The sequence below is a fragment of the Mastomys coucha genome, unplaced genomic scaffold, assembly GCF_008632895.1.
Source record: "Mastomys coucha isolate ucsf_1 unplaced genomic scaffold, UCSF_Mcou_1 pScaffold4, whole genome shotgun sequence".
Classification (NCBI taxonomy): domain Eukaryota; kingdom Metazoa; phylum Chordata; class Mammalia; order Rodentia; family Muridae; genus Mastomys; species Mastomys coucha.
This window is the reverse complement of record NW_022196910.1, coordinates 14,555,517-14,580,228: the sequence shown is the minus strand read 5'-3', so window position 1 is coordinate 14,580,228 and position 24,712 is coordinate 14,555,517. Positions and strand designations below refer to the sequence as shown.

The 24,712-nt window shown below is 42.7% G+C and overlaps 1 protein-coding gene across 1 annotated transcript in view; it reads left to right on the top strand.

The window, feature by feature from the left end:
* The window catches only part of Stab2 (stabilin 2), a 182,348-nt gene that overhangs the window by 6,147 nt on the left and 151,489 nt on the right, over nt 1–24,712 (top strand). The window contains exons 3-5 of the mRNA XM_031350149.1: nt 6,147–6,262; nt 22,811–22,896; nt 24,005–24,074. Of these exons, the coding sequence (XP_031206009.1) occupies nt 6,147–6,262; nt 22,811–22,896; nt 24,005–24,074 (272 nt within the window). The remainder of the gene's footprint in view (nt 1–6,146; nt 6,263–22,810; nt 22,897–24,004; nt 24,075–24,712) is intronic.

Below are 24,712 nucleotides of genomic sequence, written 5' to 3'. Positions count from 1 at the left end.
TATACTTAGAGTAACTCACAACCTGTGGACTTGAGTGTAAATCCTTGTTATTATTGACTGATATTTTAATACAAAATTGTGTTATTCATAAACACTCTCTTCCTCTTGCCCTTCTATTTTTTTTTTTAAATTGGAGTCTTGTTTCATTTGAAAATGGTTCTCGAACTGGGGAGATGGTTCATTGGATGTATGAGCATGAGAACCTTAGGGTAAAACCCAGCACCCACTTCAGTGTAGCTGTGGGTGCCTGTGACCCAGCATTGGGAGCCAGAGAAAGATGGAGATCACTGGCCTGCCAGCCTAGCCCAATGGCAAGTTTCCAGGTCAGCGAGAAACCCTGTTTCTCAGGGACAAAGTGACAGAGGAAGACACCTGACACCCAGCCCTAGCCTCTGTTAATAAGCATACATGTGTATACCTTCATGCTCACATGCATGTAACACACAAGATAGATAGATAGATAGATAGATAGATAGATAGATAGATAGATAGATATGTAATAGATATGTAAATAAATAAATAGAAATAGGGTTCTAATTTGAACATTAAAAAAAACTATAGGTTGCTTTGGCTACATAGCAAGATCCTGTCTCAAAACAAAATCAATTTGTTAAGCCTTGGGTCTAGTGTTTATTTTGTTAATAAGCTGTGGAGCCTACTACTAGTTAGAATACAAGAGATGGGCTAGAAAAACTGTAACATTGTTGGAATGTTTGTATTACATTCTTGAAGGTCGCCTATGATCCAGAATTTTCATTATTCAAGACTGGTCAAAGGGGGACAATTGTCTGTACATCTGCTAGCTGGCACAGCCAGGAGGCCCAAAGGCAAATGCGAGTTTGTATTTGTTCAGCTAGCCAACTTAGAAATGAGGCATCGTTCAATGACTCTGTTTTTAATTAATGCATTCTGCACCTGTATACATGTTTGTAGGTATTCGTGTGTGTGTGTGTGTGTGTGTGTGTGTGTGTGTGTGTGTGTTCATTCATGTGTGTAGGTCAGAGAGTAACACTGGGTGTTTTCCTCAGTCACTGTCTAACTTATGTTTTGAGACAAGGACTGTCAGTGAAACTGGTGCTCTCTGGAATGAGGAGTCACTGGCCAGAGAGCTCTAGGGAGCCTCCAGTGTCTGTCCCTCTGGTGCCGTGGCTACAGGAGGGCACCCCTGTGCCAGCTTTTTATGTGGGTACTAGGTATCCAGACTCAGGGCCTCACACTCACACAGCAGGCACTTGAGCAGCTGGGGCACTTTCCAGCCTAAATGAGTTCATTTTTTTTAATTCAGGAGTGATAAATTACTGCAATTTTAACGTGAATGAAATGAAACCTTAACGTTGTTGTATAACAATTTTACATTCACATTGGCCTAGTATGATCACATCATATTATAAAGCCAAAGCTTCCCAATATTAACTGGCCTTGAATTAGCAAGTACATGCATGAATTAACCAATTAATTAACCAATTAAAGTGAGTGAGAGCACGTTTGCAATAACTTATTTCCTATTAAGATTATATCAAAATTCAAAGTTAAAATTATATGGCATCTTACTAAAGAATGTTTTCATATTCTTTTGATAAGGGTCAAGATGAGCACTTGACTGTACCCAAGTTGCTTCTGCTGCTGCTGCTATTACTATTATACACACATACACACACACTAAAAATTTTCATGGATGCTGTTTGGTTTAGAATTGAAAACGGGTCTGCTGTTCATTTATGCTAAAAAAAAACTGATTGGTTTCTTTTGTTTGTTTGTTTTATTTTGTATTGTATTTTTGATGGGTTTTTTTTGAAGAGAATTTTGTAATTATATTTATGTGCAGAAAACTTAGCAGTGTGCATTTAACCAGTGTAGTGGCGAGTTCTTTAGTCTTTGCCTTTTCAAGCTTGGCAATGTGAGCCACAGACTTAGGACCCAGGACATTGCCTCCCCAGTGGCTGCAGATCTCGAACTATCTGTCACTATAATTGGTCCTAATAGCTTCCACCAGATTAGCCAGAGTACCGTGTTAACCTGCGTGAAGTCAACAGTGATGCACGTCTTCCTGTGGACCAGGCACGCCAGCCTGGCCTTTCCCTTGAGCACCCCCATTATTCGACAAGGTCAGGCAGAAAAACCACCAGCCCAATGGGGTCTACATCATGGGCAATCACCACCAGCTGAGCCTTCTTGTTCTCCACCAAGGTGGTGACTGTACTGACTCCTGCTCAGAGGAGGGGTGGTCTCTTAGTCGGGACGTCCCTTTGCCAGCAGCTTTCTTCTTAGCACAGGCTAGTAGCCTTTGCTCTTTCTTGCTTTGTCTCTGGCCTGTACTTGTGGGCAAGCTTAAGCAGCTAAGTAGCTGTTTGCCTGTCCAGGGCCTGGGTGAACTGGTTAATAGCAGGAGATATTTTGAGCCATTTATAGAGGACGGCTCTTTGCCGCTGGAGCCTGATGTAGCGGGGGCCTTTTCCCAAAGCATGTGAGATCTCTTTTGGGCTGGATGTTCTGCCCAATGCCGAAGTTCCTGGGCCTTTTCTCAAACAAAGGATTGGCCACCTTTTTGGCCTCCTGCCTCTTCAGGTCAGCGGGGGTCAGAGCCACCTTCTTCCCCTTGCTCCTCTTTCCTTTGGGCAATTTGCTCGGCTGGGGGAGAGAGCTATTTTTGATGTTTTAAGAAATCACTGTATACAGGGCAATGGTGGCACACACCTTTAATCCCAGCACTTGGGAGGCAGAGACAGGAGGATTTCTGAGTTCAAGGCCAGCCTGGTCTCCAGAGTTGAGTTCCAGAATAGCCAGGGCTACACAGAGAAACCCTGTCTCGAAAAACCAAATAAATAAATAAATAAATAAATAAATAAATAAATAAATAAATGACTTTATAGGGGAATGGTGACCATACTAAAGCTGAACCTATTTGATGCCCACAATTCAATGCACTTCAAGATCAGTACATCACAAGCTCCCCATAAGCGCACCAATCCGTCCATCTGTTTCACCCCATCCTCTCTCTCTTTGGTGAGAACACTAACCTACAATCTCCCATCTTTGCAAACTGTACACATACATTTTAAGTTGATGTCACTTAGCTGCAGGCAAAGACTTTGCAATAGATTTCTAGAATTTATCTGTCTTACATAACCAGAATGCGGCACCGTTTGACAAATAGCTCACTTCACCCCTTAGGGCCATTTTGTCTTCTATCCATTTGCCTATCTGAGTTTCCTTGGCTAAGTAGGATCATGCAGCACTTGCTTTTCTGTGTTTGGCCTTTTCCCCCAGTATACTACCCTCCAGTTAATCCACATTGCATACAAACTGCATAGTCTCAGAGCTGGAGATGAGGCTCAACAGTTAACAGCACCAGCTGCTCTTCCAGAGGGATCCAGGTTCAAGTCCCAGCACCCATAGGGTGGTTTACCCTATGGGACTCCAGTCCTGGGTGACCTGATACCCTCTTCTGACCTTTGGGCACACAGCACACAGAGCAGCAGGCAAGCTCACACAAATAAAAGAATAAATAAAATAAAAACAAAAATTCAAAAATCAAATTACATCATCTCCTTAGTGTAAGGCTAAAAAATATCCATTGCATATGCAATGTTCAATAGTCTCTGAGGCACATGCATGTTTTTTTTTTCTTTATCTATTCTTCCATCAGTTAAAACTTAGTATGTTTTCCTGTTGTTGTGGCTGTTGTGAATAATGCTACAATTACTAATAGTCTCAATTCCATTGACTACATTCCCGGGTGTAGGTTGGAAGAGCTTTTACACAGCAGCTACACAGACTGACATTCCTATCAACACTGAACTATTCTCTTTGCTCTGCATTCACCAGCATTGTACTGGGGCTTTAGACAAAACTCTTCTATTGACGATGAGAACATATTTCATTGTGTTTGCAGTTCGTGTCTTCTGAGTTACAGACACACTTTCATAGTCTGTGGGCTTCCTTTACGTATTCTGAGAAGTTAAGACCTGCATTTCTGTTGCGAGTTCCCTCTGTCCCCTTCCTGCAGAGATGTTCCCGCTGGCATTCTCAGCCTTCCAGACAGTAGCTCAGTGCTGTCCCCGACGGAACCGTCCGCAAAGCAGATGTCTCTTGTTAGTCAGCTGCACTTCAGGAACTGCTCTAGAAGAACTTGCCCCCACACTGATCTTTTTGTATTCATTTTTATTTTATGTGTATCAGTGCCTTACCTGCATGAATGTCCATACACCATGCGCTTGTGGTGTCTGCAGAGACCAGAAGACAGTGTCAGATCTCCTGGAACTGGAGTAATTGATGGTTATGAGCCACACTATGGGTGCTGGGAATTTTACCTGGGTCCTCTGTCTGGAAAAGTAACAAGTACTCTGAACCACTGAATTATCTTTCCAACACACACACACACATACACACACACACACACACACACATACACACACATACACACACACATACACACACACATACACACACATACACACACACATACACACACATACACACACACATACACACACATACACACACATACACACATACACACACACATACACACACACATACACACACACACACACACACACACAATTTTTAACAACAGCACAGTTGAACAATGAAAGTGACTATATTCATCAAAGACAGTCTCCACTCTGACATATTATCCTAGAATGAGTCAGACGCAGAGATTGCCATAGGCAGACGGTGACCTTCAGCCTCTATAGAGCCACATTCTAGAGATGTACCTCATTTATGCTAGAAATTGTTCTAAGGGATGTACCAGGGTATCTCCTCTGCACCTGGTCTAGTGCATGTTGCTGACTACATTGTAGCATTCCAGAGGCAGAATTCTTTTTCTTTCTTTCTTTCTTTTTTTTTTTTTTTTTTTTTTTTTTTTTTTTTTTTGTTTTTTTGTTTTTGTTTTTGTTTTTCAAGACAGGGTTTCTCTGAGTAGCCCTGGCTGTCCTGGAACTCACTCTGTAGACCAGGCTGGCCTCGAACTCAGAAATCCGCCTGCCTCTGCCTCCCAAGTGCTGGGATTAAAGGCGTGCGCCACCACTGCCCGGCAGAATTCTTTACACAAATGGTGTCTGCAGTGAATGTATCAATCTGAAAAGAAGAGGTCTGTTTTAAATCTGCTGATGTTGTGCATCAATAAGTCATTTTCTTGCACCAGCTGCGAGAGAGAATGCTTAGCAACAGTTTGAGTCTCACTTCTAGACTCCCCCAAGACTTATTATCGCTATTCATTCCATTTAATAACTTCTGTTATCACTATATCTGCTGGTTAGTTTTTGTCACCTTAGAGTAACCTCAGAGGAGAGATCCTCAATGGAGGACTCGCCTCCATCTTGTTGGCCCACAGACATGTCTAGGGGGTGTGTTCTTGACTGATGATTGACATGATAGGGCCCAACCCACTATAGGTAATATGGCCCCTGGGCAGGTGGTCCTGAGTTACATAAGAAAGCAGACTGAGCAAGCCAGTAAGCAGCATTGCTCCATGGTCCCTGCTTCAGCCCCTGCCATAATTCCCCTCAATAATGGACTGGGACATGGGTCAGCCAAAAAGACCCTTGGGCTTTGGGTCACATCGTGTATCATAGAATAGAAGCAAACTAGAAAACCTTTTGTTTTCATTGTTTCTCAATTTCATTTGGACATCTGTAACAATGAAAGGTAATTCATGATTAAGCTTATTCTACCTAACAAGCCAAGCAATATGTATTTAATATATATTTATTTAATACATACTTATTTATCAATTATATATACATATATGTGTATATATGTATATATATGTGTATATATATATATATATATATATATATATATATACATACACATTTAAAACCTATTTTATAATCTATGGCTCACACCAGTAAGATGGCTGCATGGGTAAAAGTGCTTGCCCAAAGCCTAATAACCTGAGTTTGAGCCTCACAACCTATATAACCTATATAAAGGTGGAAGGAAAGAACCAACCAGATGAAGCCATCTTCTGACCTCCACATGCATTCATGCTATAGTAAATGCAACACACACACACACACACACTATATATACATATAACAATAAATAGATAGTAAAAATAAAATCCAGGACAATCACACCACCTAGCAGTAACTCCACTTCAATGGTCACAGGTTAACAACCTCTCTTTATTTTTCAAGGTATTCGCTTGACATCCAGTCATTCGTTCTGGCTATTCCTGGATGCCGCCATATATGTAGGAAGGATTACCTTCAACCTCGGTGCTGCCCAGGACACTGGGGCCCAGACTGCATGGGTAAGTTCCGAAATCTTCGCATCTGGAAACATGTTTCTCTGGAGCCCATCTCACAGAAATGTAACAGGAAGGAAGGGTGGGAGGATGACTCTCTAGGGCTTTGTGTTCCATCTACATGTAGAAACATATCTTTTCCCATTAATTTTTATGCAGGAATCTGCCTGCTACAGTTAATGATCTCTCTTCAAAAGAATTCCTTGGAACCAAGCTTACTAGCACATTCCTATAGACCCAGTACTCAGGAGGCTGAGGCAGGAGAATTATGATTTCAAGGCCAACCTGGCCTGCAAAGCAAATTTTAGACCAACCTAGGCTATATAGCAAGAGCCAAAGAAAAAAGAAGAGGTTGAAAGAACAAAAGAAAGATCTTTTTTAAGTCATAAAAAGATACAATTGAAATAATGTACATAAATTATGTACATGTGTATCAAGGAGAGAGAGAGAGAGAGAGAGTGTGTAAAAAGATAATGTGCAAAGAAATAACAATGGACAGTTATAACCCTACACATATAACTTTTCTTAAGAATAACTCAATTACAACATCTAAAAGACTGATAATAATTTTCTTTATCCATTCTGAAAGTAACCATAACTTTGTGAGTGTGGTGGCTCATGGCTTTAATCCCAGTACTGGGGAAACAGAGGCAGGAGGATATTGGAGGATATTTGTGAGTTTGAGATCAGCCAGGTCTACAAAACAAGTCCAGGACAGCCAGGGCTCTGTTACACAGAGGAAACCCTGTCTTGAAAAACCAAAACAAAAAACAAACAAAAAAAAAACTAAAATAAAATAAAATGACCATGAAGCATTCTAAAATTTTACACCCAAGGATTTTATATATCAAGCCAGGCGGTGCTGGTGCACACCTTTAATCCCATTACTTGGGAGGCAGGGGCAGGCAGATTTCTGAGTTTGAGGCCAGCCTGATCTACAGAGTGAGTTCCAGTACAACCTAGGGCTACACAGAGAAACCCTGCCTCAAAAAACGAAGAAAAAAAAAAGAGATTTTGCATATCAAAAAACATAACATTAAAAGACCTAGCTCAGCAAGCATGTAAAGGTATCTATACATGAAGTTATATGAATATGTATGCATGCTGTTAGGGTATTTTGGCTGGCTGGCTAGTTGGTTGATTTGACTTTGTCAGCTTGATGTATGCTAGAGCCATCTGGAAAGAGGGAATCTCAACTGAGAAAATGCCTTGCCTATTATAGGCAAGTCTACGGGGAATTTTCTTGGTCAATGGTTTGTGTGAGAGGGTCCAGCCTACTGTGGACAGTGCAGCTCCTGGGCAGGTGATGCTGGGTAGCTCGGAGAAGCAGGTTGAGCACAGTGTGGCAAGCAAGACAGCAAGCAAGCAGCCTCCTTCCAAGGCCTCAACTCAGTTCCCTCCTCCACGTTCCTGCCCTGGCTTCCTTCAGTGATGCTCAATGACACAGAAGTGCAAGCCAAACGAATTCTTTCTTTTGCCAGCTTGCTTTGGGTGATAACGTTTATCACAGCAAGGGAAAGTTAACTAACACAGCACGTATGCATAAAAATTAACCTCAACCTGGTTCCAGTGTAGGAAGTCCTAGTCGATGCTAAATAACCTCAGACTTCCTGTGGCCAATCATAACATTTGCTAGCTGAAACTGATGATAGATGTCAATACCCAAATATTAACTGGATCTTTTCTGTGCTAGGCAAAGTGTGTGAGTCCCCTTCCTATTTGGGGCAGGTAAAATCTGAAATTTTTAATTCATTATGAATTTGCCACTTCTTAGCTTCTAAGACAGCATGGAAACATCCTTCTGGGATCTAGTCACGTGGTTTTAATACTTTGTATCTCTGCTTTGTTTCTGCCTGGCTAGATAAACTGTGCATGGCCACAGAAAGACCTTTCTAAAGACAGGGAAGAACAAAGACAGACAGCAACTCACACATTGGCACATGAGACTCTAAGTGTCTGGGTTAACTTTTATCTTCTTTTTTTTTCTATCTACCTTCTAAATACTTGAGCTCATTTTAGACTCAAACCCGTGCCTTCTGCTGGTTTTCCCTCTTATTTCACACGATGGGCACTAGGTATAGGGATGCCCTGGGCTCTTTGTCATCTGATATCATTTTTGAATGTTCCCATTTAGACTAGAAGCATCAGGGATGTGAAGAGCATCTCTTTCCATCTTCCCTTTGGTATGCTAAGTGATACGCCAGGCACCGAAGGTTACTGTATTTCCGTCTTGTCCTCTACCTAAAGCAGAGCTTTTCAAGGATGTTTCTAACTCATCTTTTGGTGCCTTCACTTCCCTAGCAGTGCTCAGAGTGTGTTTCTTGCCCTAGAAGATAAAGCTTTCGGATTTAGACACCCTAACCATTCTGTGTATGAATTACTCCTTTCCAGCTTTACTCCATATTCTGATTTCATTTATGCTGCTATGACAAAATACTTTGACAACAAAGCAACTTAAGGGGGAAAGGGATTTATTTCATCTTATAATTCCAGATTACGTCCATCATTGTAGGGAAGTCAAGGTAGGAACTTCATATAGTTATTTAAACACACAATCAAGAGCAGAAAGAAAAAAAATATGTGCATGCTCACTTGCTCACTTGTTTGCTCGTACTCAGCCTGCTTTCTCCCCTCTTAGAGAGTTCAAGATCCCTGGCCTAGGGAATAGTGCCTCCCATAGTGAGCTGGGTCTTCCCACATTGATTAACTTAAGACAATGTCCCCTGATATACAAGTCCAAAGGCCAACTCACTGTACACAATGCCCCATTGAAGCTCTCTTCCCAGAGAAGAGATGTGTCTAGTTGCAATCATAGCTAACCATCATGCCTGCCCACTGACACTGCATATGTCTATGGCTCTAGTCTATCAGACTCAAGTGCTAGACTTAGTTATCTTTAGAGTGGCCCCCAAGCTTTCCGAAGTCAAACATATCCATGACTTTCGGGGCCAAACATATCCATGACTGCATCTGTTTCTCACATCTCATTTCTTCCTGTTAGACCAGATGAGTGTTTACATCTTTCTGCCTCATAAAAACGAATGTGGTGATGCAGTTATTGGCCTGGCATAGCATAGACAAGAACAAGCTTTGTCTGAGACATATTAGTGTGTCCAACAGAAACAGTGGTCAACCACATCTAGACTTCATGAGGACATTTTCAAAGTAGATCTCCTGTAATCAGGGGCAGGTAAAATGGTGCCTTTCTCTGAGCCCCTTATTAAGCATGGGCATCATCTAGAACAGGAGCTGCAAACAGGACTCACATCATTAGCAGCTATCACCACCATGTTATGCTGGGTGCTGGAAAATATGTCAAGGTTCTCCCTCAGCACCGGAAGTGCTGAAAAATATTTATTTGAATGCTCAGGCATTTCCTCAGAGCAGGCCAGAGGGGAGAAACATAAAAACAGACATCAATTCTGTTCTCTAGTGAGGCCAAAGGGAACTTCCCTTTATCTTCATAATCCAAACATGCCAAGTGTCACAAAAGCCTTCCTTCCTTCCTCTCAGGAAGAAGATAGACCCTTTCCTTGCTTGCCCATTTTACCTCACCCACTTTGTGGCCATGACAAGTTTGGTCTTGACTATCACTTCACAATTCCGCGAGGACAAAGGCCAGCTGCTGACTCAGGTCCATCCCTCTATTCTGAGGAAGCACATTCCCAACCTCCCTATGACCTTGTGTTGGAGGCAGATGGGATGCCCGCTTCCTTTATAGTACAATAAACACATCTGTCAGCAGCATCTCTGGCTCGCTGTGAGAAGTATTTTTATCATGCCTGACTCTGGGAACAAGCGAACAATCCTGAAAGTTCAGAAAACACCAAAAGCAAAATGAAAAGAAAAAAAATTACCCATCATCTTCTAAAAATAAGCATAAGTCATGCATCCTCATGGAGGGGGAGAAATAGCTTCCTAAAAGAAGAAAGATGTTTTTTACTTCAGTTTAATCTGACTCACCCTAATTAAAATTACTGCTACTTTTTCAAACATGCTTAACAGAGAAACCTATTTTTAACAAATCACATGTGAACCAAGTTTTGCTGTGTAGCACAGTCTTTTCCAGAGTTTACTGTGTAACCCAGGCTGGCCTTTAAATCCTAGCAAAACTCTTGCCTCAGCTTCCAGACTGGTCAGGTGACAGACATGCACCACTAAGCAGCGAATATTCTACTTGACATGAAACCAGCTGTTTTCCATTTACACATCCCTTTTCTTTTTAGCTAGTCCTGAATGCAATGGTTTTGTACAACAACACGAGTATGAACATGTGCAAAAATAGTCACATACACTACAACTCAGCTGTAATCCTAGTTATCATTTCAAAGAGCAATGGTCTTTTTAAGAGTTAGTTAGTTAGGGGCTGGTGAAATGGCTCAGTGGGTAAGAACACCCATTGCTCTTCGGAAAGTCATGAGTTCAAATCCCAGCAACCACATGGTGGCTCACAACTACCTATAATGAAATCTGACACCCTCTTCTGGTGCATCTGAAGACAGCTACAGTGTACTCAATATAATAATAAATAAATCTTTAAAAAAAGACTTAGTTAATTAGTTAGTTAGTTAGTTAGTTAGGTGCATAGGTAGGTGGGTAGGTAGGTTGTTGTTTATGTGTGTTTGCCTATTAGAATTTATCCACACATGCAGATGCCCACAGAGGCCAGAAGGGGGCGTTGGGTCCCACTGAAACTGGAGTTACAGACAGTTGTAAACCACCAGTTATGTGTTCTTTTCCACGCCGTGTGCCTCCCTAGATGCCACACACTTTACAAACACAGAACAGATCTGTGAACCAAAGCCATTCTGCCCTGCCAGTTTGTATGTGCTTTGAGGGATAGATAATGCTGAGTTCACATGAGAAACTTAGCTCACATCGGTTTCCTGGGCAGAGAGTTCCAACTAGAGAGATGCCCGGAATGCCAGGGTATGTTTTCTGCTTGCACTGCGCAGTGAGCAAAGGTTGTCTGGCTAGATGACCTCCTAAAAGATAAGGCTCCAGGGAGGGCCCTCCTGAATCTCGCTGGGCAGGAAATGAATTATCTTATTTTAAAGTAACAGACCAGCTTGTGATCTGCTGACAGCTTATGATACATGTGGAAAGCCTTGACACAGAGCCACCCACCACAGGTGACCTAAGGGAACTGTGGTAATGACCTAAAATAGCCTCATCAGCTACTTTGGCCTCGCAAGGCACCATAAACGTGCCACTGAAGCAGATTATGTGATTGCTCTCTCAAGTGCAGTTGCTGAGAATACCAATTCTGCTACCCACACTCCAGGGTGACACAGAATGATCTCAGATGTGGAAAATAAATGTTCAGTTGTGCTTTAATTTCTTCTATTTTAAAACCAATTAAGTAGTTTTCATGTATTATTAAAAGATCCCGCTTAGGCCATAAAGTGAGGACCCTCTCCATTCCCATATTCTGGCTACCTTTTCTCCAAAGCTCCTTCTTGGTTTAGCCAGCCCACAAAAGGAGACCATTTATTGATCACCTACTATATGCTGCACATAATCACACATAGGCCAAGGCTAGTCACATTGCCCATGACCCTCTAAATCACAGATGATTAAGAGGGACTGACACAGAAACAGATGTGAGAAATCCGTTGTACGGGGACCCCAGTGAGGATCCCAGGGCTACGCAGACACTGCCACTTTCCCCGTTTGTCTGCTATTCCACAGCTAATCGCTTCCAAAAGGCCCCGCCCCCTGGTATCATCACACAGGAGTAGGACTTCAACACAGGTATCTGTAGGGGACACTTCACCTAACCATAAGTTTTCAAAGTAGTGAGTCATACATTGGATCAGGAAGAGGAGTTTCTACAGAGAAGAAAACTGTCCCATTTCTTATAGAGTGGCACTGCTAAGGCTTTAGGAAACCCCTAGGGACAGACATTGCCAGCAGGTCTTCATGCACAGCTGCAGGCAAACATGATGACGGCCATGAGCCAATGAGCCATGATTATGGTCATAAGCCAATGAGCCATGAGGATGGCCATGAGCCAAGGAGCCATGAGGATGGCCATGAGTCATTGAGCCATGAGGATGGCCATGAGCCAATGAGCCACGAGGATGGCCATAAGCCAATGAGCCACGAGGATGATCATAAGCCAATGAGCCACGAGGATGACCATAAGCCAATGAGCCACGAGGATGACCATAGGCCAATGAGCCACGAGGATGACCATAGGCCAATGAGCCCTGAGGATGACCATAAGCCACTCTCTTCAGAAATGAACACTCATCAAGGTTCCTCTTTAGAAATAAGCCTAGCCAGTCCCTCCCTCTGACTAAGCATTATTTTACTTTCTCCTGAAAACACAAAGAGCCGCCATTGCCAGCTTGGAAATTAATAGCTAAGAACTCACCAGCACTAAATGAGTCAACTGGCTGAACCTGTGACTTGTAAAAATCCATAAGCTAGGGGGAAAAAGCAATCATGCGGAGAAGCCATCACAGACTAAAGTTAGAGCCAGCGAGAATCCTTCTCTGTGACACCCATGGCTGTGTGACTTCCTTATCTTACCCCTCTGTACCTCTATTTCCTTTTAGGGATCTCAGGCATTACATTACCATGATAGTACAGGAAATGTGCTTGTCTTTCTGTTCTGGGTCTAGAAGGAAAGTAAGGATGGTGATGATGATGATGATGATGATGATGATGATGATGATGATGATGATGATGATGATGACAATAAAAACAAAAAGCAAGGGCTGGGACTGTGAATCAGAATCAGGGGGCTTCCTAGAAACATAAATAATAACTGACAGGTAGATCGATATAGATGATAGATAATGGTAGATAAATAAATGGTAGGTTGATTGATTGATTGATTGATACATAGTGATGGGTAGATGATAGGTATCAGCGGCATCATCAATAGAAGTAGATGAGCAAAGAAACCTTTTCAAAAGCAGCATTTAGCCCTGGTGGGCACAGCTCTGATTTGCTGAATGGGTGTTTAAACCCTGAGCAAACTCTCCCTGGACTCTCAGACGCAGGTGCAATGAGAACACAGCATGTGACGTGTAACGATACAGAGACACACTTACAAGTCCATGTCTGGGCTAGGGCAGTCAGGCAGTATAGTGTGTGTCCAGTGTGAACAGGGCCTCGGGATGGATCCAATGCCCTACAACAAATAAACACAGCTTCCTCTTGGACCTGCTTTCATGTCAGTGGGTATAAACTATAGAAAAAGACACGGCTGTGTGTGTTCTAAATAGGAGAAAGGTCAGTCACTTACAAGAACATGGCTACCTTCTCCTAACCTGACACTGAAGCATGCACCAGTTCTAGTGGACATTTCACCACGTATCCTTCAGTCATAGTTCACTTATAGTGAAAGTTTTTCCTAGTAGGATATGGTTATTTAGGCTTTTAGAAAAGCTTTTCTTGCTTGCTTGCTTTTTTCCCCCTCCTCATCTTTTTCTTCTTCCTTTTCTTCTCCTCCTTTTTCTCCTCCTCCTCTCTCTCTGTCTCTCTCCCTCCTCCTCCTTCCTCCCTCTCCCTCTCCCTCTCCCTCTCCCTCCCTCCCTCCCTCCCTCCCTCCCTCCCTTTCTCTCTCTCTCTCTCTCTCTCCCCCATGTGTGCATGTGTGCGTACACAGGTATGAGTGTGAGGAAGTCAGAACCACCTTAATGTCAGTCCCTGCCTTTCACCTTGTTTGTGTCTCCTGTGTGCTGCTGCATACACCACTCTGTCTTAGGTGACTTAAAGGATAGCTGGCCCCTGGCTTCTGAGCATTCATTCACCTTTCTCTGCCTCCCATCTCACCATAGGAGAGCTGGGATTGCAGGTACATGTTCTGCAGTCCGGGTTTATTGTGGGGTCTGAGAATCCAACCCCAAGTCCTCAAAATTACACAGGGAGTGCTCTACCCCCAAGCCGCCCTGACTTCTTTCATTTAGCACCATGCACCCCCGATCCATGCTGAGACTCACTCCCCACTACTCTTCACAGTGCTCCATTCTGTGGCTGTCCACAGTTTACTCACTAAGTCAGAGACACTCAGCCTGAAACGATTAAGGATAAGGATGCTGTGGACATTTTGGTAATGAGTCTTTTTGAGAACATAATTTTTCTTTCGGTGGCTCACAACCAAAAGGGATCTGGTACCTTTCTTTCACCTAGTAAATGCCTAGAAATAGGAGAGCTGGGTTATATGTTGAATGTGTTAAATAAATAAGTAAATAAATAAATAAATAAACCTTCCAAACCACTTTCTAAAGTATCTGATCATTTTTCTTTTCTTAATTTTTATTTTGTTATTGTTGTTGTTCTGTGTGAGCACACATGTGTGCTGAGGCATGTGTGGGGAAGTCAGAGGACAATTTTGGGGAGAGCTGGCTTACTCCTTCCAGCACGTGGGTCACAGCGATTGAATTCAAGATCGTGAGATTTGGCATCAGGCACCCCAACCTCTCAGCCGCTCTCCAGCCCTCCTACCATTTTGTTGTTGTTGTTGTTGTTGTTTGTTTCTTGTTTTCTCAAAAATGTATGACAGTTTTGTTTGTTGGGGATCCATAATTAAAGCAGATATAATTATTTTTTTTATTTTTTTAACCATCTAAGAAGTATTGAATAAGTGTTTTTATTATTTTAATTTACATCTTGAATGTGCTTATTTCTTTTTTATAACATCGCCATTTACCCAAACAATTTCTCTAAAATCAATCAAAATGTTCCCACTCAGTGAATACACTTGTTAAGGCTTATTACAGAGAGAGCACCGAGTCTGAGCAGACTCCTGAGATCATAGCAGTTCACGAGAAGTCACAAGTCAGACCGGGGAGTTGGTGACCTGAGACTTGGTCATTACCTAATGATAACCCTTGATCCGTCTTCCTTTTTTTTTTTTTTTTAACTATAGATAGGTAGTGGTATTTTGAAACTAACTTTTCAGCATTTCATAGATAGTAGATAATTCTCACCAATGCTCACTTTTGTAGGTCATCAGAGTTTTTCCTGTCTAGACACAAAGATTAAATAGGGATCTACCTATAACAATTCCTCTTGTCTGCCTTCCTGGATGGACAGAATCTTAGAAGGACATCAGCTCACCAAATAACTGAGATTCAAAACCATTCTTGGCTATCAGTGCATTACAAATGTTATTGCTTCCACAAAGGCTTGCTGGAGTGGAGTGACATGTCCGGCAAGGCTGTCTCCTATTTGCACACCTTTGGGGTCAGTTTTTCTTTATTGTTACATTTGGAGAGTTCTTTAACTATGTTAGACACAGGCTGTTTATTGGATTGGTGGTTCACAAGTGCTTCCTCATGGTCCATGTCTCCCTTTATGCCCTCTAAACAGCGCCTTTGTGAGGTGAGGCCAGGGGAGGGGTTTTACTTCTACAAATAGTGTTCCTTGCATCATGCCTAGACATCTTTGACTGACCTAGCATTGCACAGGATTTCTGCTAGAAGTTTCACAGTTTTAGGTTTTATATTTAGGTCATGTTAGCCTTTTTGTCTGGGCAAAGATATGGATCAAAGCTCATTTCCAATAATTCCAGCAACATTTGTGGGAGATGTTGGTTTTTTTTTTTTTTTTTTTTTTGGTCTCTGTGTGTGTACGCACACGTCTGTGTGTGTACGCACACATGTGCACATGCCTGCCTATGTGCACAGGGTACCATGTAACCAAGGCTGGCCTCAAACTCAGTATATAGCTGAGACTGACCTGGAACTCCTGATTCCACTAAATCTACCTCGGATGCATCACAGCCAGCCCCAGTAACATTTCTTCAAAAGATTCTCTGTTTATTGTACTGCTTGGGGCTGGGGGTGAATCTAGAAAACAGTTAACCAAATGTATGCTTCTCTTCTGGACTCAGTTGGGCGTGTCCAGTCTTTCACCACTACAGTGCTGCTCCAATTCATCTGGCTAAGGGGTAAAATCACTCTCAGTTACTCCCCTGCCTCATGGAAACTGAGTGGTGTATGTCCTCCAACTCAGACACTGTCCAAGTCATTTTGGTTACCCCAATACCTTTGCCTTTCCTCACAGGGTCTACCATAATATTATGTCAGGATTTAATTGGTGTTATCTTGCCTTTACGCATCATGGAATCCCACTGTGGTCAGAAAGCAATCTTAATATGATTTCAGTCTCTCCAAATTTGTGAAGAGTTGCTTTAGAACCCTGAGCCTAAAAAATCCCCAAATATCATCTCTCTTGGAAAATGTTTCTTTTGCTCTTTAAAAAAAACAAACAAACAAACAAACAAAGGTGATCTGCAATCCTTCGGCAAGGCTCTGTGTCAACTAGGTCAAATTGATTGACAGGGATGCTCAAGGTTTCTCTAGTCTTAAAGATTTGATGACCAGTCACTCCATCAGTTATTGAAGAAAAGTGTTGAAATCTGTGACTCTGAATTTAACAATTTCCTCTTCAAGTTTTATGGGGTTTTATTTCATTTACTATGACTATTATCAGGTTTATTAAAGTTATGATTTATATTCTTTGGATGAGTTGGCATTATAACATTGTAAAATGATCTTTCTTATCCCCAGTCAAAATGACCTACTCTGAAATCTACTTGTCCGATGAATTCCTCCCATCCCAACTTGCTTGTGATTGGTGGTGTCTTAGCTACTTTTCTATTGCTGTAAAAAAAAAAAAAAAAAAAAAAGTGTTATGGCCAAGTCATGGCATCTTTTACAGCAATAGAAACAAAATAGTGGGGCTGGTGAGATGGCTCAGTGGGGAAGAGCACCGACTGCTCTTTGGAAGAGCATGAAGTTCATGAGTTCAAATCCCAGCAACCACATAGTAGCTCACAACCACCCATAATGAGATCTGATGCCCTCTTCTGGTGCGTCTGAAGACAGCTACAGTGTACTTAACATATAATAAATAAATAAATCTTTAAAAAAAAAAAGAAACAAAATAGTGTTTAATAAGGGCTTTCTAACAGTTTTAGAGAGTGAGTTCATGACTATCATGGCAGAAAGAAGCAGAGTGGTAGGCTGGTAGGCATGATGCTGGAGCAGTACTTAAGAGCTTATGTGTTATCTACAAGTTGAAAGCAGAAAGAGACAGAGAAAGAGACTAGCCTGCCATGGGCGGGCATCTGAAACCTCAAGCCCACACCCAGTGCCACGCCTCCTCCAACAAGGCCATGCCTCCTAATCTTTCCCAAACAGTTCCACCAACTGGGAACAAACATTCAAAAGCAGCTTGTGCGGTGATTCTCATTCAAACCACCACAGGCGGTAATGTGCTGCATCCATCTCTCCTCCTTGCCTTCAACACATTTGTATTTATATACTTAAAGTGAGTCTTTCCCAGTGCGAGAGTACTTTCTTGTGATTATAGCACTTGGGAAGCAAGGGCAAGAGGATTACCGGTGAAATTTGAGACCAACCTAGTCTACATTGTAGGCTTCAGAGCAACAACACAGGGAAATCCAGCTCAAAAACAAAAAGATAAAATAAAATGAGTCTTCACAAATGTGATTTATTTTTTCGAGTGTGTATGTGTGTGTGTGTATGTGTGTGTGAGTGTGTGTGTGTGTGTGTGTGTGTGTGTGTGTGTGGCTTGCACTGATGTATTCATGTATAAGCATGCCTGAGGCAGATGTTGCAAGTCTCTCCACCACTGAAGTAGGACCTCTCAGTTGAATCCAAACAACCAGTTAACTAGCCAGCTTGCCCTGAGATCCTGTCTCTGCCTGGCACTTAAATGGGTTCAAAAGATCTGAACTCCAGTTTTCACACTGTGAGGCAAGTGCGATCCACCACTTTTCCACCAAGCCATTTACCCAGTTCAGTTCTTAACTTTCATCTAGTGCGATAACCCACACCTTTTAGTTAGGTATTTAGGCCATTTATACTTAATATGACAGGTTTATATCCACTATCTGGTGTGTTTTCTATTGTGGTGCATCTGCTCTGTTGCTTTGTCTCCTTCTTTGCCTCCCTTTTAATTATCTTTATATAATCCTACTTCATCTTGTTTGCTGTACTGTTTATTTAGGGGGTTAGACATTTGCTTCTGTGTATATAGAAACATCTGCATTTTCTGCAGTCTACCTTCAAGTCACACTACATCACCCTATCCACAGACATCCACTGCATCACTTCCATCTCTGCATCCCAGGCTTGCTGGTCTAGTTCCCTGCACTTTACTACAGTGTGCCATAAGCCACCAATGCAGCACTAGCAATTTGGCCTTAACCAGCCATTTTTTAAGTTCCTAACAATGATGCCCAGCATTTTCCATCCCTTTGTCTGTCCCTAGATCTCTATCTGTTCTCATTTTCCTTCTTCCTGGCCAATTAATTACATTTCTCTTTCAGCTTGTATATATCTGAAAAAAATCTTCATTATGTCATTATTCTTTGCATATATTGTTTATGGTGGTATTTAAGATTGTTTCTGTTCTGGTACTTTAAAGACAAATGCACTGTTGTCTAGGTGGAATCGAGTCCACCCAGGGAGCTGTTGTCATGGTAACTGGACTCTGTTATCACTATATGTTGGCTTTGCCTGCTTGTAAGACGTTCTCGCCATTGATTTTAAGTTTGTAGTGGCGTGTGATTTTCATCATTGTTGCCTTTCTTCAGGATTCCTTGCAGGCTGGGAACTGGACGTTCAGCATCGCCATCAGGTTTGGAAAATGCTGATTCTAAACTTCAATGTCTTTTCTCTTCCCCCTTGACGTTGTCACACAGCTCAGTCATGTTCTCTTGGTATTTTCAGAATTTTCTCTGGGTTCCTTTCTGTCTGTACTGTCTGATCAGCCATAAGTTGGATGCAGTGTGTTTTGACTCAAATGTTGGGTTTCTGTATGTAAACTGCGGCTTGGGTTTTACATACATCTCTCCCTAACACTTTTCCTTGCTGCCCTCTTGAATATACAGAATAGAATTGTGACTTTCTCAGTCTTTGCCTGATCCATGTGCCCTCTCTGCTGACTTTAATTAACTAGTTTTTCTCTTCACTACATATACCTAGTTAGTTTTGACTGAATTCAAATATTGTAAACTTTACTTTGGTTTGGTGTTTGATAAATTTGTATCTTTTACCTTTCTTAGGGTGTGTGTGTGTGTGTGTGTGTATTGTGTGACACAGTAAGAATGTGGGGCTCAGAGAACAACTTGCAGGAATCAATTCTCTCCCTCTACCATGTTGGTTCCAGGAATCAAACTGAGGTCCTTAAGCTTAGTGACAGGCACCTCACCAGGCACCATGCTTATTAAGTTTTCATTGCAGGCTTTGCCTCCGATAATCTCTTGCATCCTTAGCTCTCAGTCTTAGTTGTTTTGGAGGGACATAGGCTTATCCCAGACTAGGAGGGACTTTATGCAATTTAGAAAGGGCCTGATACATGTATACACACACACACACACACACACACACACACACACAGAGACAAACACACACACACAGAGACACACACACAAAGACTTTCCTGATACCTGCTTAGTAAATCTCTGCCCCTCTCTCTCCCCTCCATCTTAACCTTCAGTTGCTCTTCTCTACGCAAAGCTTTAGCAAGGCCTTCCTTCAATTTATGATCTGGCCATCCCTATCCTTTGAAAAGGCCAGATGGAAACCAATCTGTCCTCTCAAAATTAGGCTATTTGGAATAAATTCTGAAAGTGCCCAGTAGGGGGAGCTGTGGGTGCCATTCCTCCTATAACATGTCCTCAGCTGGCTTGTGAAGCTGCACCCGACTCAGGCTGACACTCAACTCTCTCCTCCCACAGAGCCAGGTCTGTGTGCCCCCTCTCGTTCATTATTTTTCCTTTCCTCGTTTTTTTCCCCTGTGTGTAATTAACCATTACCATGACAATCCTAAAGAAAGAAAATGGCAGAACCTCTGCCAGGAGTTGTTAGAGCTTACATTTACTGTCACCTAGCTTTCTAGCCCCAGGAACACCCAGCCAAGGGCAAATCTCAGAGACAGACATGGGCTATGCTGAGGGAAGAAAGGCACACAGCCAGCAAAGCTTAACCTGGGATTCAAATGCAGAAGATTCCGATTGCCAGGCCCAGCCTCGTTGTACCAATCCCCTCACACTGCCAGTTGCTGAACAGCCCAGACCAAGATTTTTTTTCTTTCTTCCTCCTTCCCTTTTTGCTTCCTTCCTCTCAGTTTTTCTTTAGGGGAGAGAGGGCAATATTAATGCTACCAAAATGAGTTCTATTTGAGAAGTTTTCATACCAACACCTCGTTTTCAAAAGTGACTATCAAGGTAGCCATGAGTAGGATGGCCTCTTGTCCTCTCAGTTTGCAAACGCCTCTGTCATCCGTGTGTTGATTCTGTGCCGGTCTGGTTGCCTGAGGAAGGTCCGTCACAGTAACGTACAGAGCAACAGATCTCTAGAGCATCTGACGATCTTTGAAGACTGGCTTTGCCACTATTGTAGAAAGCCTAGATTCAAAATGTGCACAACTTTAATGCCACCACTCAGAAGGCAGAAGCAGCCTTCTAAAGTCCAAGGCCAGCCTGGTCTACATATTGAGTTTCTGGACAGACAGAGGTACACAGTGAGACCCTGTCTTGAAAAAAAAAAACCAGCAAAAAATGCAAATATGTCAGCCACTTATATTTTGAATAAGAGGAGCCAGAGGAAAAAACTCCTGCATGTTGGACAAGCCAAGTCTCATCCTCCACTGTATCTGTAAATTGCCAGCCATCTTTTAAGAGAGCAACATACTGAGAGCCACCAATGTCATTCAGAGAACAGCCTCCCTTTGTGCTTAGAAGTCGCCTTATCTAAGAACTGTTTCTATGGTCTGAATAGTTATGTCCGCCCCTATGTACCCACCTAGCTTGTTACTATAACGAAACACCTAAGGCAGCCTAACTTTATAAAGAAGAGAAGCTTATTTAGCTGACAGATCTGGAGTTGAGGCATAGTGCTGGCTGGGGGCTCTATTGCATCATGGCAAGAACTCATGTGGCGAAAAGAGATCACACAGAGAGCTAGGTATGGGAAAACTGCTGATTAAGGTCAAAGTCTACCATTGACCAGATGACCTTTGGGGGCTTGGCTTGTAATGGGGACTCGCTTTTATTAGCAGGGCTTCTCCTTCTCCGATCTTGTCTGGGGAATTCTAAGACTTCACATACACATCTACCTGAAGAATGACATGTAGCCTCAATTATAGGATCAATGTCCTTTCTCCGTGGTAGGACAATGTCCTTTATAAAACCTGTGCTTTTATTCAGCTAGCACCTGAGATTCCTGAAATGCTTTCCCACACTAATAAGACATTCTGGTACCCCAAGCTCTCAGCCAATGACCTTTGCCCACCCTGGATGTTCCCACCCTCAGTCCCCCCAAACTCTATAAGCCTTGAATCACCATAAGTAAAATTGATCTGCCTTGTGATAGCTGGTGCTGGTGTGGTCCTTCACCTTATGTACTCACAGGGCTTCCAAAACCCCATTAGTCATCTCTGCTCCCACCGCCCTTGTGGGTTGTTTTGGTCCATAATCCACTAGAGCAGGGAGACCCATGGAGAGGAAGCCAAGTGCTAATGTCAGCCTTTCATAGCAAGTCTCTTAGAAGAACAGACCAGGATCTTAATCAGACATACCTTAAAGTTCCTTCTGAGGTTCTGAGGATAGTGAAAACTCAACCAATTGACATTAAGCCCGTGTCAACATAGCTCACATGTGCACAAACACACACACACACACACACACACACACACACACACACAATGGAGATCAAGCAACACATAACAGGAGAGGAAGTTCATCCTCAGGGTCATCATACCTTAAACTTCTGCCACTTGCTACCATTTTAAATTCTGTCTGGTTGGGACATTGTCCCAACTGGATTCCTTGATAAATGGGGGTGGGGGGCTCTGCCTCAGTATGCATGCAATGTTTGGTAGAGTGTTTGTTTGTTGACTGACTGGAAAATCCTCTAGTGAAGATCGTTCATAGCTCTACTTCAACAGAAGTGCAAAATGCATTCTTGTTTGCAACCAGCTCTGGGTGAAATGACTTCCTTTGCTCACCTTAATTACATCCTGGGAGACTAGAGAGATTGCTCAATGGTTAAAGGCACTGGCTGCTCTTCTGGTGGATATGGATTCGACTCCCAGCACCCACATGGTAGCTCACAATTGTCTATGGCTCCAGTTCCGAGAGATCAGACAAGGGGGCAAAACACCAATGCACATAAAAATAATAAAAATAAAATTATTTTAAAAAGTAAGTACATCATAGAGTGGGTCAAGTCACCACCCCATTGCACTTCATAAGCCCCACCCTTGCTGCTCCCAAGTTCAAATCCCAGTCCCCATGCAGTCTTCCCACCTCTGCAAGTGCTCTAGCAAAAAGCTATTCCTCCCGACCTTAGTTTTTCAAGACAGGATCTTATTATTAACTCATGATGGCTTTGAACTCACTGGGTAATCCAGGCTGGCCTCCAGCTTGTGATCAGACTGATAGGGCCTTCGACTGGTTTTTGTCTCTGGCAACTAACACACTAAGTGGCTGACTGCATCTTGTAGCATGCATTTGCTCAGTCTAGAATGGATGGATTGATCTGATCTGTTTGATTGTTCCAGAGTGTCCTGGAGGAGCAAGGGCACCGTGCGGTGGCAGGGGTGTTTGTGATGAGGGCATGGAAGGAACCGGAAGCTGCTCTTGCCGAGTAAGTTCAGAGAACTGCTCCCACCCTGAAATGCTGCCTCCCCCTGTTGGTTTACCTTAATTACAAGCCCACACAAGGAGAAGCCTCTAAGAGTAACAGTGTTAAAAGATACATTCTCCATGTGCAGCAAAATCATCCCTCACTCTTGTATCCACCTGTAAAGCCAGAAGAAAGATCTACGGAATGACCTTCTTTGAAGACATAAAATGGGGTCACATATCTAAAGCAATCTTATGAATACATATAAAGTTATCACTTCTTGCTGCTGTTAGTAATCATCTCTACCTTTGGGGCTGTGCTCCCCACCCTGGGCCAACCAGGGGCATGTGGCCATTGAAGACATTCTTTATCTAAGAAAAGGGACTCTTGTCCATTTCAAACTGTAGAGGAGTTAAACTGGTTCTTCTGAGGGGAATCGAGTTCAGCTGCCTTCACAACAGAACTAGAAGTGGTTTTGTTTCATCCTTAGGTAAAATTGTGGTGGGTCTGTGGGCTCTTAGTGTCTATTTGTATCATTGGGTCAACAGGCAGCTTCCTCTATAGGGCTCTAGACCCTAGCCAAAGAAAATTAAAAAAAAAAAAACAAAAAACAAAAAACAACAACAACAAAAAATAAAAACAGACTACTTTGGTGTTTTTGTGGGACCACTAACACCAAGTGTGGGAGTGGGGTGTCTATGACTCTTTAGCCTACTCTTGGGACCCTTTTCCTCCTCCTGGGTGCCTCACCTAGCCTTCCTATGAGGGTTTAGGCTTAGTCTTACTGTATCTTGTTATGCCATGTCTGGTTGATATCACTGAGAAGGCCTGCTCTTTTCTGAAGGGAAGCAGTGGATCTGTGGGAGAGGGGAGGTTAGGGAGTGGGTCCTGGAAGGAGTGGAAGGAGGGAAACAGATCAAGATATATTTTTAAATGTTTAATTAAATAAAATAAAAAGCAAAATTAATGTGTGCATTATTACATACATGAAGACTTCAAGGGCCTCAGGAGAGAAAGGCCCAGAGGAAGGACATGTTTGAGACGCAAACACTGGCCAGAGGCTTGCCGGAGAGCATAGGAGTTACCTGAGATGACCTTGGGTCTAACATCACCCACCTGTGTTTTGCAGGCAGGCTTTCGTGGAACAGCCTGTGAAACCTGTGCTGCTGACAATGTGTTTGGGCCCAATTGTTCAGCAGGTGAGTCTGATTTTTTGTTCATTTAAAGTCTTGGGAAGGTTTAAAATGCCAGAGATGGCTACTTTGATTCTTAACAGTGGTTTTAGATTTCCAGCCTCCGGAAATGTCTGGACGTCTGTATTAGCTTTCCATTGTTGAAACAAAGAACCATGAAACTGGAGCTTTGGTGTGAGAGAAGGTTGGTGTGACTCAGTTTGGGGGGCAGAAAGTGTGTACGCACCACATTTTCTTTATCCATCCATGTGTTGATGGACAGCTAAGTTGGTTCCACTTCCTCGATATAGAGAGTGGAGCTGCAGTAAACACAGATACGCAAGTGTCTCTGTGGTAGGACATGGAGTCCTGTCGGACCATGCCCGGGAGTGGTATAGCTGGGATATATGGTACATCTAGCAAATGGTTTGGTTTTTGGTTTTGGTTTTCAAGAAAATCTGTAAACACATATAGACATCCAGCCCTATTATTCTTTGGCATGTTGTGTAATACATTTCACCTACAGCAGAGGGAGGGCATCATCGTTCTGATCCATGGGGGTTGTTTTGTTGTTGTTGTTTTGTTTTTTACTTATTCACTTTACATCTGGCTCACTGCCTCCTTCTGATCACCCCCTCCCACAATCCTTCCCTCATGCCCCCCTC